Source organism: Geotrypetes seraphini, chromosome 1 (genome assembly GCF_902459505.1).
Source record: "Geotrypetes seraphini chromosome 1, aGeoSer1.1, whole genome shotgun sequence".
Taxonomy (NCBI): domain Eukaryota; kingdom Metazoa; phylum Chordata; class Amphibia; order Gymnophiona; family Dermophiidae; genus Geotrypetes; species Geotrypetes seraphini.
Window position 1 is genome coordinate 247,419,480 of NC_047084.1, and position 16,952 is coordinate 247,436,431.

The 16,952-nt window shown below is 42.3% G+C and overlaps 1 protein-coding gene across 2 annotated transcripts; it reads left to right on the top strand.

Annotated features, from left to right (window-relative positions):
- The first annotated feature begins 7,840 nt into the window (after positions 1-7,840).
- FGFBP1 (fibroblast growth factor binding protein 1) lies at positions 7,841-14,374 on the top strand. Of its 2 annotated transcripts, none has more exons than XM_033948864.1 (2): positions 7,841-7,933; positions 12,699-14,374. In XM_033948864.1, the coding sequence occupies exon 2, from the start codon at positions 12,724-12,726 to the stop codon at positions 13,462-13,464; it is 741 nt and encodes a 246-aa protein (XP_033804755.1). In that variant the 5' UTR covers positions 7,841-7,933; positions 12,699-12,723; the 3' UTR covers positions 13,465-14,374. The 2 variants fall into 2 exon arrangements, with proteins under 2 accessions (XP_033804755.1, XP_033804763.1); XM_033948872.1 differs by having other exon boundaries at positions 7,864-7,933; positions 12,702-14,374.
- The last annotated feature ends 2,578 nt before the right edge of the window (positions 14,375-16,952 follow it).

A 16,952-nucleotide genomic window follows, 5' to 3' on the forward strand; every position in this document is an offset into this window, starting at 1 on the left:
ACTACGCCAATGACTGTGGTGATGCCACCTGCATTCTGAGTGAATAGAAATATATTCTATTCATGTAGCTCATCTCAGGCCCTACTACATTGTGGATTCAGTCTGTTGTCCACAAAACAGATGATTAGTGAGCAACGTCATAATTTCCATAATTTGCCTTTGGTGTTAAATTTGCATGGCCAAAGAAATATGTTGTATAACTTTCCTGGCAATGGTATAGACACTGTGAAATATAATGAGACTCAGACAGCTGGGAAATTCCTGTGGGGTCTCCTATGGTGGTCTGGAAATTGCTTGTGGCAAGAATGCCTAGGACAGTGATGACTTTCACACGCACAGGTACAGACATGACATCTCTACGTAGGACTCTCTAAATCCCCCTTAACTCCAGGCAAGAGATATAGCTATTTGCAAATCCAAATCTGTTAAAGCCTTGCTCCTCAGTCCAAAAAGATGATTCTGAGCCTATAGAGTCTATTAATATTAATATGTTTTTATGTACACTATTGTGTAATTCCCAGAAATTGTCTGGTATCTTAGATTTTATTATCCGCATTGAACCTCACAATAATTGTGAAGGACTTAGCAAAGCTTGAAGAATGGAACAGAATTTGATGGCTAAGATTTAATGCTAAAAAATGCATACATTTGGGCTACAAAATCCAAGGATACTGTATAAGGGGTGAAGTGCTTCTGTGCATGAAAGAGGAGCAGGATTTAGAACTGATTGTATCTGATGATCTTAAGATTGCCAAACAGGTAGGAAAGGTGACAGCAAAAGCTAGAAGGATGCTTAGGTACATAAGGAGAGATATGGCCAGCAGGAAAAAGGAGATAGTGCCTTTGTATAAGTCTCTGGTGAGACCTCATTTAGAGTACTATAAAGAATTCCAGAGACTGCACCTTCTAAAAGATATAAACAGGAATGAGTTGGTCCAGATCAGGGGTGCCCAACGCGTCGATCGCGATCAACCAGTAGCTCAGGAAGGCAACTCGAGTCGATCGCACTCGTGTTGCCGTCCTGATCTACGGGCCGATCAGCCTTCCTCTCCAGTGTTCTCCCTAGGGCCTTTTAGCTGGGCGGTCCGCCCAGCTGTCATCTGCCGCTGCTGAACATTAAAAAAAAACCCCAAAAAACCGGCTTGGAGATTTCAGTCCCTAGCGAACTTATGCTCCGGGCTCTAACGTGTGCGTGCAGGCTTCTCTTCTCTTCCCTCCGAAACCGGAAGTTATGCCCGGGGAGGGGGAGGGGGGGGAGAAGGGAAGCCTGCACGCACATGTTGAGAGCCCTGAAGCAAGCGTTCGCTACGGGCTAAGGCGGGAGACATGTTAGTGAAGCATTTCCTCTTCTTGCTGCCGGGTCCTGCCTACTTTCTGTTTCCGCGAAGGCAGGACCCGGCAGCATTTTCCCCAACAGTTCCTCGCGATGCTGGTCGGCCGAAGCAGGGAGAGGTTGGGGCGGCGGCGGCTTTTGGGCGTGTTATTGGCGTTGGCTTTCGGGCCTGTTATTGGTGGCGGTTTGGGTCCTGGTCCCCGATGGCAGTGGCAGTGTCTTGGGGGAGGGCAGGGAGAAAGAAAGAAAGAAAAAGGGCAGGCAGGGAGACAGAAGGAAAGAAGAGAAACAGAAAAAAAGGAAAGGGAGGCAGAGAGAAAGAAAGGGCAGGGAAGAGGAAGGAAAAGTTGGGGGAAGGAATGAGGTCTGGAGGAGAGGAAGCATACAGACTAAAAGAAGGGAAGAAAGACTGGATGCACAGTCAGAAGAAGAAAGTGCAACCAGAGACTCATGAAATCACCAGACAAGGTAGGAAAAATGATTTTATTTTAAATTTAGTGATCGAAATGTGTCTCAATTTATATCTGCTGTCTATATTTTACACTAAGGTCCCCTTTTACTAAACCGCAATAGAGTTTTTTAGCGCAGGGAGCCTATGAGTGTCGAGAGCAGCGCTGGGCATTCAGCGCAGCTCCCTGCGCTCTAAAAACTGCTATCGTGGTTTAGTAAAAAGGGAGGGGGGTATATTTGTCTATTTTTGTATGGTTGTTACTGAGGTGATAGTGCATAGAGTCATCTGCTTTGACCTCTTTGAAAAACCCTGGAATAGGAATGGTAATTAACATTTTCTATGCGTACAGTGTGCGTTGTGTTTTTTTAAAATTTTATTGTTGGTAGATCATTTTGACTTGGTCATTTTAAAAGTAGCTCGCAAGCCCAAAAAGTGTGGGCACCCCTGGTCCAGATGGTGGCTATTAAAATGGTCAGTGGTCTTGAACTTAAAGATATCAATAGGTGTATGTTGGAAGAAAGACAGGAGCGGGGATATGATAAATGCACAGAAGACAAGCTTCTTTCAATTGAAAGGACACTCTGGAATGAGAAGGCATAAGATACAGGTGAAAGACTCCAGAGTAACCTAAGGAAATACTTTTTCATGGAAAGGGTGATGAATTTGTGGAACACTCCCTCCTCCCCTAGTGGAGGTGGTGGAGATGGACTGTATTAGAATTCAAGAAAGCTTGGGGCAAGTTCATGGGATTTCTAAGAGAGAGGATGGAATAGTAGGTGGTTAGAACGGTAGAAGGCCATATGGAGGGCCATTTTCAATATGAAGTACAAATCCCAGTTTGGAAATTTTGCAGAAGATTCACAAGAATCCAGTAGCGGACATAACCATTTTCAAAACTGCAAAAGTCTATCTTGTTTTTTTGAAAATGACCATTTTTCAGATGTGTATCTATCATTTTGAACCGAATAAGGACAGATTCTTCAAACTGTGGGAAGCCACAAGCACTAGGGGTCACTCAGAGAAATTGAAAGGGGACAGGTTTAGAACAAATGCTAGGAAGTTCTTTTTTACCCAGAGGGTAGTGGACACATGGAACGCGCTTCCGGAGGATGTGATAGGCCAGAACTCTGTACAGGGGTTCAAGGAAGGTTTGGATAGGTTCCTGGAGGATAAGGGGATAGAGGGGTACGGATAGAACTTGAGGTAGGTTATAGAAGTGGTCAGAAACCACTTCACAGGTCACGGACCTGATGGGCCGCCGCGGGAGCGGACCGCTGGGCGAGATGGACCTCTGGTCTGACCCAGTGGAGGCAACTTCTTATGTTCTTATGCACATAAAAGGTCCCAGGTATATATCTTACCATAACCCCCTTATATTGTATGATGAACCCTCCAAAACCCACCCAATACCTACTAGACACAACTGTACACCACACCAATAGCCCTTACTCCTGCAAGTGGTACCTATATGATTGTACAGTAGGTTTTGGAGGGTAACCCCTTCACCCACAAGTGTAGTAGTTAGAGTGGGATATGGGCCTAGTTTATTTTTCTGCAGTCCACTACACTGACCACCAGGTTACTCTAAAGACCTGCTTGCTGCTCCAGTAAGACTGGTGGTCAAGAGTTGTTTTTTTCAGTTACACTTGATCAAACAATTGAGATCTTTTTTTTACTTAAACAGCTCTGGATTGTGTGCTTTGCATTAATAATTAGTTGATTAGATTAGTGTAATTCTTTATATAATGGGATGAGTAAAAATTGTTTAGTTAGATTGCAGTTAGTACAAAATACTGCTGCAAAATTGATAGCGGGTAAGAAAAAATCAGGTCATCTAACCCCTATATTGGTTGATTTGTATTGACTGCCCATTGCAGAATGGATTACTTTCACAGTTTTTTGTTTGATTTTTGAAGCCTTCCATCACGTCCTTTGCGCTCATCACAGAAGCATTTGCTTAAACTACCATATTTGAGAAACAATACAAAATAAATACTCACAGTTTCATGAGAATTGGTCTTTACCTCCTTTTCAGTTTGCCAACTTCTTCCTGCTCTTTTAAGCTTCTGGATCAATCTATTCCAATCAAGGCTACAGATCCACAAGCCCCTATGTCAGTGACATGGTCATGGGTGGGGCCAGGCCCATCCACTTTGAGATCAGGCCACATAATAGCAGCAGTAGCAAAGTTATAAAGTAGCTGGCAGGGATCCCCAAACCACACAAGCTGAAAACTCTCTCCCTCCCATGTATCTTTTAAACTGCAGATTTTCACCAGCTGTGAGCAGTGACTGATACACACTGCTTGCACCAGCCCCACAGCCTTCCTTCTGACATATCTTCCTGTTCCTATACAGGTGGAGTACATCAGAGGAAAGGCTTCTGGGGGCTGGCATGAGCAGTGTGTATCAGTTGTTGCTCACTGCCAGCAAAGATCTGCTGTTTAAAAGGTAGGGGGGGGGTATGATTTGAAAGACCAGATTGATGTGGTAGGGTTACCATATTTTTCTCTGGGAAACCCTGGACACATGACCCCGCCCTGTTCCACCTCCAACCCTGCCCCCATAAAGCCTCCTCTTTTCTTCCCTACTATTACTATTAATAGAAACATGATGGCAGATAAAGGCCAAATGGCCCATCTAGTCTGCCCATCTGCAGTAACCATTATCTCTTTCTCTGAGAGATCCCACGTGCCTATCCTAGGCCCTTTTGAATTCGGACACAGTCTCTGTCTCCACCACCTCTTCTGGGAGACTGTTCCATGCATCTACCACCCTTTCTGTAAGAAAGTATTTCCTTAGATTACTCCGGAGCCTATGTTTATGTTTATTTAAGATTTGATATTTCACTCCTGCATTTTACTGACCTATGCGATTTACAATATATCAAACTAAAATGAAATTAGGTACTTGAGAAAAACTACCCTATCTGTCCTGAAGGCTCACAATCTAGCTAAAGTACCTGATAAACTATTAGTGAAATTTATAACAACTGATCATTAGAATAAGCCTTTGGGAGGGAGGGAGGGATGGGGTGAAATGTACATGTATTATTATTTGTTAGATATAAGTGCAATTTTATTGTACCAATTGAGTTTGGTAGCACTGACCATCCTTGCACCAATAATGATGAGCTAGAGAGTGACTGCCAGGTGGAGCTCAGACCAGCTGTAGTTCACTCTACCAAGCCTGCTTTTAGCTTACCTAAAACCTCAGGAGCAAGTAGACTACATTTCCTAGAAGGCAGAGAACCAGCAGGAAGCTGACACGTGAGCAGTCACAGCTACAAAGGGAGCTTTCTCCCTTCCCCCTCTTCAGAGGAGGGAGGAGTGGCTTGGAGCCAGTTAAAATGAAGCAGCTCAGAACCAGAGAGATGGAGGAGCAAAGAGGCTGGGAATGGGAGCCTCAGAGGCAGCAGGGCTTGTCTCCCCAGCTGAATACTGACGAGCTGGTAAAGAATTGTGAGATGGTGGACATTTCAGAGGTGCCTGATCCCACAATTGAGAGGCAACTAGAAAGCTGGGAACCCATGGACATTGATGTGCCAATCATTCCTGGTGTGAGATGGGAAGCAATGGACACAAGCTAAAAAGGTTGGAAGTGTTTTGCTATTTTTGATTCTTACCTGTTTCCTGAAAGTTTTGGGACTAAGTTTGTTTTGTATTCAGAATTGTTTAAGCTTCCCAGAGCTAGGCTCTGAAGAATTCTTGCACATAGTATGGTGCTTGTACTGCCTAACATTTGCAAACTACGCAGCATTTTGTTTTCTCTCCTCTCCACACAGCTGGAGGCTAATTATCTGTAGATAAGCTACTGCAGGGAAACGTAAGCCACGGAGGAGCTCCATTTGTATGAGTTCCCTAGCTGCAGGCAGGCTGTGTAAGAGCTTCAAGTTTAGCCATTTCCTTTTTGGTTTTGAAAAGATTTATTTTTCATGCAGCAAGTATCTTGTGTGCTTCTCTCTCCTGCTCCTTCACAGGAAGAGAGCATTGCTAAAACTATCTTAACCATTTAAGGCTAGTGAAGAGGACTGAGTTAGAAAGACTAAAGTCCAACCACAATTCTGGTATGTGGTTTTTTTTTCTGTTTTGAAATAAGAACCAGGCTATTGTTTGTGAAACCAGTGTGGCCAGGTTGGCCCAGCGTTTTATGTTTTGGTTTCTGAACAAATGTATTGAAAAGTACTGCATCTTGCTGATAACACCAGAGCAGCCTGACCAAGGGTCAGGAATAAAAGTGCATCTTTATTTTGGACATTTCTGGGTGGGTGTGGTTTTTCCTTGCCTAGTTCACTGTGATCATTTACCTGATGTTTTCCACCCTAGGCCGGTGCCTAGGGAGCCTGAAGGATTCCTTAGTTGGAAGGAACATGCTGGGAGCAGTATCAGTTGCTGTGAACCAGGCTCACTGCGCTTATCAGGAGCCCGGGTTGCGACAGGGTTTAGCACGCACTAAAAACGCTATCGCAGCTTAGTAAAAGGAGCCCTAGGCCCCTCTTCTATCAAACTGCGATAGCAGTTTTTAGTGTGGAGAGCTGCGCTGAATGGTCCGCGCTGCTCCCGACACTCATAGGATCTTGATGAGCATCAGAAGCAGCGCATTCAAAGCGGCTCCCCACACTAAAAACTGCTATCACAGTTTGATAGAAAAGGGCCTAGGTAACTATATATGCTATAGTAGAAATAAACAGCTGAGGTACATTAATTATATATGCTATAGTAGATGCCAGTTTAAAATCTTTAGATCCTTCCTGGATGCATCATCACAAATGACACTCCTTTATACTCTCCTTTAATTTCACTTATAATATTGTAATATTACCGTATCTACTCAGTTCTCCCAAAGTACTCCATATATCATCTCCAAACAATTCAGAGCACAGCCACCTGCATCTGTGCCCATGCTACCCTGTTTTCCCCGAAAATAAGACCTAGCATGATTTTTAAAGATGCTCCTAATAAAAGCCCTACCCCAAAAATAAACCCTAGTTATGATCGGCCCCCGAATCCCCCCCTCGAATGTCCCTGACACTCCCTTACTCCATCCTTGACATTAGTGCTGAAAAAATTGGACTCGTCAATTCAGCAACCTCCACCCCTGCTGCTTGGAATGTAGCATTCTCAGATCTTCTTAAAAAGGAGAAAAGCCAATCACGTTATGGAAACCTCCACGGAGTTCATTAACCCATTAAATCAAAGAACATACAAATTTAAGTATGTGACTTCTTGCAGAAAAGAACTTGTGGTTTACGGTCTGGTTTGTCCCTGTTTAAAAGTTTATGTGGGCCAACCCAGCAGGCAGCTACGAGTCTGTTAAAATGAGCATAGGAGTGCACTAGGGAGAAAAGATCTACGAGCTCCTATTGTTAGGCATTGCATTGATTCAGATCATGATTTTTTTCAGTTAAAGTGTTATATATTATTAGACCATGTGAGTCAAGATACCCGAGGAAGCAACAGAAAAAAAGAATGGTGGATCTATGAATTAGATTCTATTATTCCCAAAGGTTTGAATGCATGCATAGACTGGTATTACTACTATTGATTAGTTTCCATGTCTGCCTGCTTTTTCATCAAACCAATCCAGGGTTGTAGTTTCTGAGCTAGCCAACCAGAACGTTCTCAGGTAGGGCTAGTCTCAGTTAGGGCGCTGGTCTTTGACCAGAGGGCTGCCGTGTGAGCGGACTGCTGGGCACGATGGATCACTGGTCTGACCCAGCAGCGGCAGTTCTTATGGGTGAATGGCATCTGCAAAAGTCCAGTTTTCTCCCGATTAAATTGTGTTTGCAGTTATTGTGCACTGTTTTATTCACATGACCCAGTATGAACCTGCAGTTTCTGCCACCTAATGAGCACAGCATTGGAAAGAAACACTTCATGATCTCTTAAACATTTCAAGCAAGCCAAGGCATAGAAATCATGGTCTAAAAAGCTCGCACGACAGCTTTGCTTAAGGAAGTCACAACCACTCTTGGCAGTGAAATAGTTAAGATATTCTTTGGCAGTGTTGTAACACTGTGGGGTAGGTGTGTCCCCAACCCATTATAAAAAAAACACACTACCTTAAGTGCACCACATTGTCTTACAACCTGAAACAGGAGCTCTTCCAAGATCTGATTTGCGCATTCCTTCCATAAACTGAGCCAGTGAGGTATGTATGTAGCTTATCTCATTCTCAATATCACATTTACACTAAGCATGCCGACATCTTACAACATAAAGACATTTTTATTACATGAGGTCTTCTTTTTCATATCACTTATTTCAGTGATTAATTTTTTTATATCAGCTAATATCCGGAAAAAATTGTTCACACTACAATTAAATTTCACTTGATTGTGCCTATACCAAAATTTGATATGTTTTTAATTATTAATTTATTTAATGTATTCTTATGTGTATTTCTTTTCTTTTCTTGGCTGTGTTTCCTGCAAGCAAGCTGTTTGACTTCCAATATAATAACTTAAAATAAACATCATAGAGAATTTGAAAGAGGTTATTAGAAGTTCGAAGTTATTAGATTCAAAGACCAAGACTTTCTTATAATCCTCCGATTTTCTGTATTTTTCCATTTTACCTCTTTCCCCGCCTGGTTGTGTTATCCCTATATGTCCTTTCTTTACAATAATTATTGTAGTCATCCCCTTTTCCATTCTGTACCAGTCCTGGGTTTGTATTGCCTGTCTGATATTGTGTCTATCCCCCTTATCTACGAAACCGCGCTAGAGGTTTGTAGCACAGAGAGCTGCGCTGAATGGCCTGCGCTGCTTCCGACGCTCATTGAGTTCCCGGAAGCAGCTCGGGCCATTCAGCATAGCTCCCTGTGCTAGAAACTGCTAGCGCGGTTTCGTAGAAGAGGGCAGTATGTATTATACCTTTTTTCCCATTTTAGAATTGTAATACGCTTTGAAATATTTTACAATGTGTGTACATCAAATTTTAAATAAAAACTTGAAACTTATTAACTTTACAGTATGGGAGAAATTTTAAAAGTATTTACATGCATAATAGAGCAGTTTATATACGGACATGCTTCTGCGAGGGGTAATTCTATAAGGAGCCACCTAGTTTTAGGCAGCAAGAAGGGGCACAAATCCCATTCTAGTTATTTATTGGGGTGGTGTGGTAAGGGGGTGCTGTCTTCGCAGTGGTGTTAGTATCTCTCCTCCTCTCTGCCCCCCCCCTGCATATCTCTTTAAATGTTCACTGCTGCGAGCATTTCCCACTTATTATTTCCATTTGCCTTAGCTCCCTTCTGAAGTCACGTCCTGGTTGTGGGACCAGGACGTGACGTCAGAAGGGAGCCGAGGCCAGCGTGAGCAGCAAGTGGAAGATGATGCTCATGCCGGTAAACATTTTTAGAGGTACACAGGGATGGGGGGGTGCTACCCTGTATAAGTGGCACTTGTAGGATACCATTTAGCAGAAAAGTTATTGCCATTCATTCATGGTGTGTATTTTGCCCACGTGCATGGGCAGAGTTGGGTGGAACTTAAATAAATATGCATACAAGTTATATAATTCTATATTTTATGTGTGTGCATGCATACATCAGGCATTTACGCCAGCTATATAAGGCTAGTATAAGTGATCATGCCTAGCTGTAAGCGCCATCTCTGTCACTTATGATGGTATTCTAGATAGATAAAGGTCGCATGTTTGCTCACAATAAATGGAGGCTTATGCCAAGGCAGGGGAGGGATTGGCATTTATGTGCAGACTTTAGAAAATGTGTGCTTATGGGTAAATCTGTGCATAATTAGTAATTAATGTAAATGTGTGCATGCACCTTCTAAGGGGTAATTTTCAAAAAGAGAGCATGGGCGTACTCTCCTTTTGAGAAGTGGTAAAACCTATCCACCTACACGGAGGAGTAGGCTAATAGTGCAGCGGCTAGGGAATGGGTCTAATTCACACAACAGTTTCTTGTAACTCTGGGAAAGTCACTTAACCCTCCATTGACCCTTGGTGCGAAATAAGTACCTTTATATAATAAGTAAACTGTTTGGATTGTAACCACAGAAAGCCAGTATACCAAATGCCATGCCCTTTTCCTATCTGCTAGGTACGTCAGACAGCCTTTTATAAAATTATCTTCAAGATTATACATCTTGAAGGTGATTCTATAAATTGGTGCATAGATATATACATCACTTACACATCTTGGGTGCCAATAATTGATAGTTACATGTGAATAAGCACTAGTCACTATTCTGTAAGGTAGTGCCTATGCTCTACAGCATGTAACTGCAGGGAGGATATTTGTGGGCAGCAATGGTGTATCTACAAGGGGCCTTGGGGCCATGGCCTCACATTTCAGGCTCAGGTCCCCTGTGGCAGCCACTACTCAATTGATGAGTGTGCTCCAAGCCCTGCCAGTTGAAGTGTTTCTCTGCTAGAGCCCAGCTCACACTACCTGAGCAGCAGGACATCGACAGGATGCTCTGGCAGCTGATGCGGCTCTTCTGTGAATGCTCATATTTGAACTGAGTAATAATAATAAATTATATTCTTGTATACCGTCCAACCATGAGTTCCGGGCGATTAACAATCAAGAAGGACTGTACAATCAGTGAAGCATACATGTGAACAGGTTAAGACAGTAATCAAGATACAAACTTATCAAATAAATAGGTTTTCAACAACTTTCTAAAAGCATGATATGATTGAGTTTGAGGAATCAAAGAACTTAACCAGGAATTCATTTTTCCTAACTGGAAAGCAAAAGTCTTATCTAAAAATATTTTATAACGACAAGCTTTTACAGATGGATACATAAACATACAAACGTTGCGAGCATTTTTATTTGACTTGTATAATTTAAATTAGGAGGATAGGTATCCTGGAGCCAGGCCAAACAGAGCTTTAAAGCAAATGCATTCAAATTTAAAGAGAATTCGCGCTTCGAATGGCAACCAATGTAGTTGCTGATAAAAGGGACTCGCGTGATCAAGCGCACTGCCGTGTTCTGTATTACTCGAATACGATTTAAGATGTCCTTATAAGATGCCAAGTAGATGATGTTACAATAGTCAAGGGCAGATAGAATTAGAGACTGAACTATTAATCTAAAAGAAACAAAATCAAAATATTTTTTTTTTGGGGGGGGGGGGCGCCCGGACACGAGATCACTGACATCTGTTCATCCCATTACTGACGCGTTTCGCAACTCTTTCTCAAGACGGGGAGATACGTTGTGCTGTTAGCACTTGCTTATTCATTAGTGCCACTACAGAGTCACTCGGCAATGGGGATGAACAGATACTAAAAAGCTAAGTACCTGTATATATCATAGGACTTAATGTTATGATACAATAAGCAAAGATACAACTATTAAATTAAGAAAAACACATAAAATAAAATTGATTCCAGTAGGATCAGTGAGGAATTAAACCACTTGAGGTTAGGACACTCGGTGGTGGTCTGAAGTAGAGAATGACACGGTGACAAAATTCATCACCGTCCCCGTCCCCGCAGATAACCACGGGAAACCATCTTCATGTCATTCTTTAAGGAGAGAGGGAAGAATCAGAGTATGAATGGCCACAGCCACTGACCCTCAAGCTTTGCTTTGAAGAATGCTGGTGTAGAATGACTGAGGTTGAAATAGACACTAAAAAATGACATGGGATTTTTTCCCATGGTAATCCGCGGGGACGGGAACGGTGATGAATTTTGTCACCGTGTCATTCTCTAGTCTGAAAATCCTTAAAGAACTGGAAGTCTATTCTTTGGCGTAATAGGGAAATGTGCAATATCTATAGGGATTGTTCTGTTTGAAGAAGATTGCAAGACTGTATATTAGATATTATGGCTCCTTCTTTTTTTTTTAATCTTTATTAATTTTACAATCTTCAATAGTGCAATACATAAATATATCATATATAATAAGTCAATATAAGCACATTTACAACCAATTCCTCCCCCTCCCCCTCCCCACCTAATGACACAAATTATGAATTAACTAAGAAAAAAATGCCATTACATTAATATATTTTCAACGGTCATACTAAATGTTTAAACAATGGCAAAGTATTTTGAAAATATGTTTAACCCTTTAATTGACAGATGGTGAAAACTGCTGCTTTACATAACTTGATGTTGAACGAGAGCAACAGTGCCAAGTAAACAGGCATTTGTAGATGCAGATCTCCCATAAGAGCCATAGAAGACACATGTTGCTTCTGAGCAACAATGCCAAATAAAGGGTTGAGGTTCTGTTTTTTTCCAGACACCAGACACCTACGCTCCCTCACCAATTGTATTCTGTACTCTCTGTCTGTTCAGTGTCTTCCTCTTCATTTGTATTCTGTAATTCGCTGGCCATCCAGCCCCTTCACTGTAACATGTTAATACTATATTGTAGTTCGCTGATTGTTAAGATTGTAATTCATTGGTCTTTAAGATTGTAATTCACTGATTGTACAGCTCTCTTTACTGTGAACCGCCTAGAAGTCATAAGATTATGGCGGTATAGAAAAATAAAGTTGTTATTATTATTAATAAAAGAGCTCAAGAATGAACTATTCACTCACACCATGTTGTATTCTAACCCAGTGTTTCTCAGCTCAGTCTTGGTGTACCCCTTGCCAGTCAGGTTTTCAGGATTTCCACAATGAATATGCATGAATGAAATTTGCATATAATGTATGCAAATCGATTATATGCATGTTCATTGTGGATATCTTGAAAACCTGACTGGCAGTGAGACTCCTGAGGCAGGCCCTTGTGGGCTGAAACACGATCGTGTCGAGCCAATTATAATTAAAGAGACTGACCACCAATTGGTCACCTTTGCTGTGTTATTTGCTGGCAAAGGGGTATTCCAGGAGCGAATTGAGAAACACTGTTCTAACCTTTAAAGGACTGTTTACTTTGATAATCACAAATTCCTTGCTTTGTTGTCTGTGTTACAGCAGGATTCCAAGAATAGCAGAAGCCATGAAGATCATAAATCTGACCGTCCTATGCATCCTGGTATTGCTGTCACAACTTCTACTGGTCAACAGTAATCAACAGAAAGAAAGAAAACAGAACAAAGAAAATAAAGAAAAGAGCCAGGATTCTGGCAAACAGAAAGGTGCAAGCAAAGGTGAAAGAAAGCAGGCTGGAATGGACCAGCATGAAAAGGGACAGAAAGCAAAAGGAGGGAAAGGTGCCCCCCAGGGCAAGTTTTCAAGCAAAGACAAGATGGAGTGTACCTGGGCAGTTACTGGAGACGACACTGTTGACTTGAAAGTAGAGTGTACCAAGGACGACGCCAGCTTCTGGTGTGTGTTTGCAGGACATCCTTCTTCCTGCCCCCATTTTAAAGCAGACCAGAAAGCCTACTGGAAACAGATTGGGCGGGCCCTAAAGAAGCAGAAGAACCTCTGTGAAAGCCCAAAGGGGGTTCTGAAATCAAAGCTGTGCAAAAAAGGGCCGCAGGAAGCCCATCTCAGTCTAACAAGCTCTAGCCTGGTGCAGATAGGAAACGTGGAGCAGGATGAAACGGCTGCCCAGGAAAAAGCAAAGCCTCACAATACAGAGCACGTGGACAAGGACTTAGTGAAGGATGGCGCCGAGTGTTCCGAAGATGAGGATACTGTGAACCAGGAAAAGTTAGCTGAAGAGTACTGTGGGAAGACATGGGGCTCTTTCTGTACCCTCTTCTTCTCAATGGTGCAGGACAAAAAGTGTTGAAAAGCACTACCACGCTGAGCTCTTGAGCACTTGTCTACCTTCCAGTTACATTCACTGTGCTCTGTACCTTCGTGCTGTCACGTGTTACATGACATTTTATACTACAATTAACCTGTACTAGTGCAAAGGCGCTCCGTTATGCACTTCTTTTGAGGTGGTATATTTCTTGGAAGAATTTGTCTTATGTGGCTTAAGATGTTATATGGAAGTGCTTCTCACTCTTTTGCCACATATTAACACTTTAAAATGCATGCGAACCCAGATAATGATGATGAAAAACAATTAATAAACCTCCTGTTCCCTTCTCTCATCCATCTCCTCATTCCCCCCTCCCCCCCCCCCTCCCCTAAAGCATGAAGGCAGCATTAACAGCCATCAGCCCTGGGCCCTGTATGTCAGAGTATGCTCACATACCCCAGTACTCTGCATGGGTTTCCAGTCTAACAGGAAGATCATATGGGAGTAAACTAAAGGAACAGGATCTGTGAGTCACCTAATGTACCTGAATAGATACCACTATGATAGCTTTTGGGCATATAGGTGGTATATAAGAAATTATCATTATTCACTGACTGCCACTAATGGTCCTAGATCACAGTGGGGGTCCAGGAGGAAAGGCAATAACAGTGTTTCTTCTGATGGCAGTGATCCCATTTGGGGCCTGGATCCAGTTCTGTATGGATTTACTTTTGTATGTAATACAATTTAGAAGTTACCAGAAGTTGAATTGCTGATGTATATGCAGTATATAAGCAAAATATAAGAATTTTTTTTTCTTTGTGCTATAGTATATTAGCCAAAGTGGTAATGCTAGTGCTATGCACTTTTTTGCTAAGAAACCGTAAATATTATACCTTTGATGGACAACAGTTCTTTTATAAATAAACTGTTCTAAATATATTTAAACACATGTGATTAATTTTTATGCCTCTCTCTCACACACACACACATACTTTGTATAACACTAAACAGTAATATACTCAGGGGAAGACATTCTTAGTCAGCTGATGTCCATCCTAACTGTTCTTCCTCTTGGAAATGCTTCATGATGAGACCAGTATTTAAATGCTATCACAAGAAAAGTTATTTTAAAGTAAACTTCACCATTTTGGTATTTTTGTGCTTACCTTAGAGCAGAGACAGGCGATTCCGGTCCTCGAGAGCCCCAGGCAGATCGTATTTTCAGGACATCCACCATCAATACGCATGAGATAGATTTGCATACCAAGGAAGCAGTGCATGCATATTCATCTCCTGCATATTTGTTGTGGATATCCTGAAAACCTAAGCTGCCTAGTTTATGGTGTATTCATTTGTATACTGCTTTGCAATATTAAAAAAACACCAATACATACACAATGGACTAAATGCAAATAAAAACCATGTCAGCAGCCAGCACTCAAATATACCACAGAGGGCGTAATTCCCATACTTCATCTTCAATAATCTCTTAAAATTATGCAAGTTTTCCTGCTGGCGTATGTACATCGGGATCTCATTCCATCCTCGAAGGCCTATACAGGAAAACATTCTTGCCCTAGACACTTTCAATCTCAAGTGCTTGACCGGTGGAATATACAGATCAGCGCGATTCATGGACCACAATTTTTGTAGTAGAATGTAGGGCAAAATACTATGCACCAAACATTATGGCATTAATCCATGCACACAGAGCTAAATCATCAACAACAGTTTATAACCGGCTGCATTAACCACTGACTAATCATACATGGTAGTCATATAAACAGTGCTTGAACAATTAGAGGACAGCCAAGTGTTGCACTGGCCGAAGCTGTTTCAACTGTGTACAGTAACTGTAAGATGTAGCAGATATCAAAGTCTGTGCCCTGGAAGCATATTAATCACCATGGGTCACATTTCCACCTCACCGGGCTATCTGTCTTGCCATTTACCCAGCTGCTTGGGAGATAAGCTGCAGGAGGAAAGGTGATGGATCTCAAAGTCTGATTTTTTTTTTCCACTAAAGCTGCCTAGACAGTAGTATGTTAATATAGCTCTATGGCTGAAATGCTATTTCATCCCTAATTAGGGGACAAGCATGTTCAGAAACAGTCCATCCTCAAGCCCCTGCTAAGCACCATGCAAGAGTCAGGGGTCAAAGGATCAGCCAAAGACAGCCTCCAGAACAAGTCCTATAAACTTACCTTGATGGGCACCAATAATTTTCCTGCTTTCAAGGCAAGTTAATGCAGCAGTACAATCAGAGTGGAATTTTAATACGCCATAATTAAATACTGTTTTAATGTTCTATTTAGAAGCCACAGGCGCTCTCTCCTATAATCAGTATTTTCAATGCACTTAAACTGTACCTCCTATGAATCCCCTTTTGTTTCTGTGGTAGAGTGAGTGGGAGCAGAGGAATGGGAGGTGATAGGATGAATGGAAGTTGGAGGTACTTTTTCCTGGGCTTGCTAAATAGGCTATATGTCTTGACAATGGACATGGCTGTTCTCAACACAAGCCAGCAATCTGGGTCAAGCCTGATAAAGGTCATTTCACTATAAAATCCCCAATCCAGATGCCAAAAATTAGATAACACATTTACTTTCCAAAAAAAGCTGACTGTCTACACAGAAGAGGGTAGGAGTGAACTCTGTTCAGGAAACTAAAGAATTTGCTCAGTTTAAAATGCAGTTGATTTATTAATTTACCTAGGCACTAAGGGCTAGATTCACAAAGCAAACCGATCGTGTACCGATCGGTTTGCAACCCTGCCCCGATTCACTTACCTCTCTGCCGACCATCCTTCAATCCGCACATGCAAATGAGGGCAACGGCATGCAAAGTAGGCAGGGACCCGATTCATAAACCAAAATCCTGCAACACTGACTGGGCTGGCCGATCACTTTCAAGTGATTGCTGAAGACCAGTCGCTCAAGCCCTTTCCGGCTGCCCTGCTCTCTGCCCTGTCAGCCCCGATCTCCTGCTGCCCCGAACGCCTGCCTGCCCTGAACTCAAAACGCCTGCCTGCCCCGACTCTCCCACCCTTCCCCGCAGTTCAAGCCTGTGGTTTTAACCCACAGGCTTCAGTGGGTTAAAACCATGAGCTCCAAAAGTTAAAAAAGGGGGAAAAAAAAAAAAAAAAAAAATCCCTACCAGGCCCGGAGGTCCAGCGCATGCGCAGACCATCTACAGATGGTCTACGCATGCTCTGGAATCGCTATAGAGTGATCCGGGAAGGCAGATGGGGGTGTTCCTCCGATTGCCCCCATCTGCATATTGAAGTTTCCTGAATTCATCGGACCTGCCCGGATAGGGCCCGATCGGGCAGGTTCATGAATCTAGCCCTAAGGTCCAGATTCTATAAATAACGCCTAAAGTTAGGTGCCTAGATTGGTACACCTAGTCAATCTAGGCACCTAACAATTATTTTAAAGCTTGATTGGCGCTGATAGCAATTAACAGCTTATAATTGATGTTAATTGCACTTAATTGGATGTTAGGCACCTAACTTGGTAGGCGCCTAT

Coding starts and splice junctions, on each gene's coding strand:
- FGFBP1 (XM_033948864.1), top strand. CDS start 12,724: ATGAAGATCATAAATCTGACCGTCCTATGCATCCTGGTATTGCTGTCA.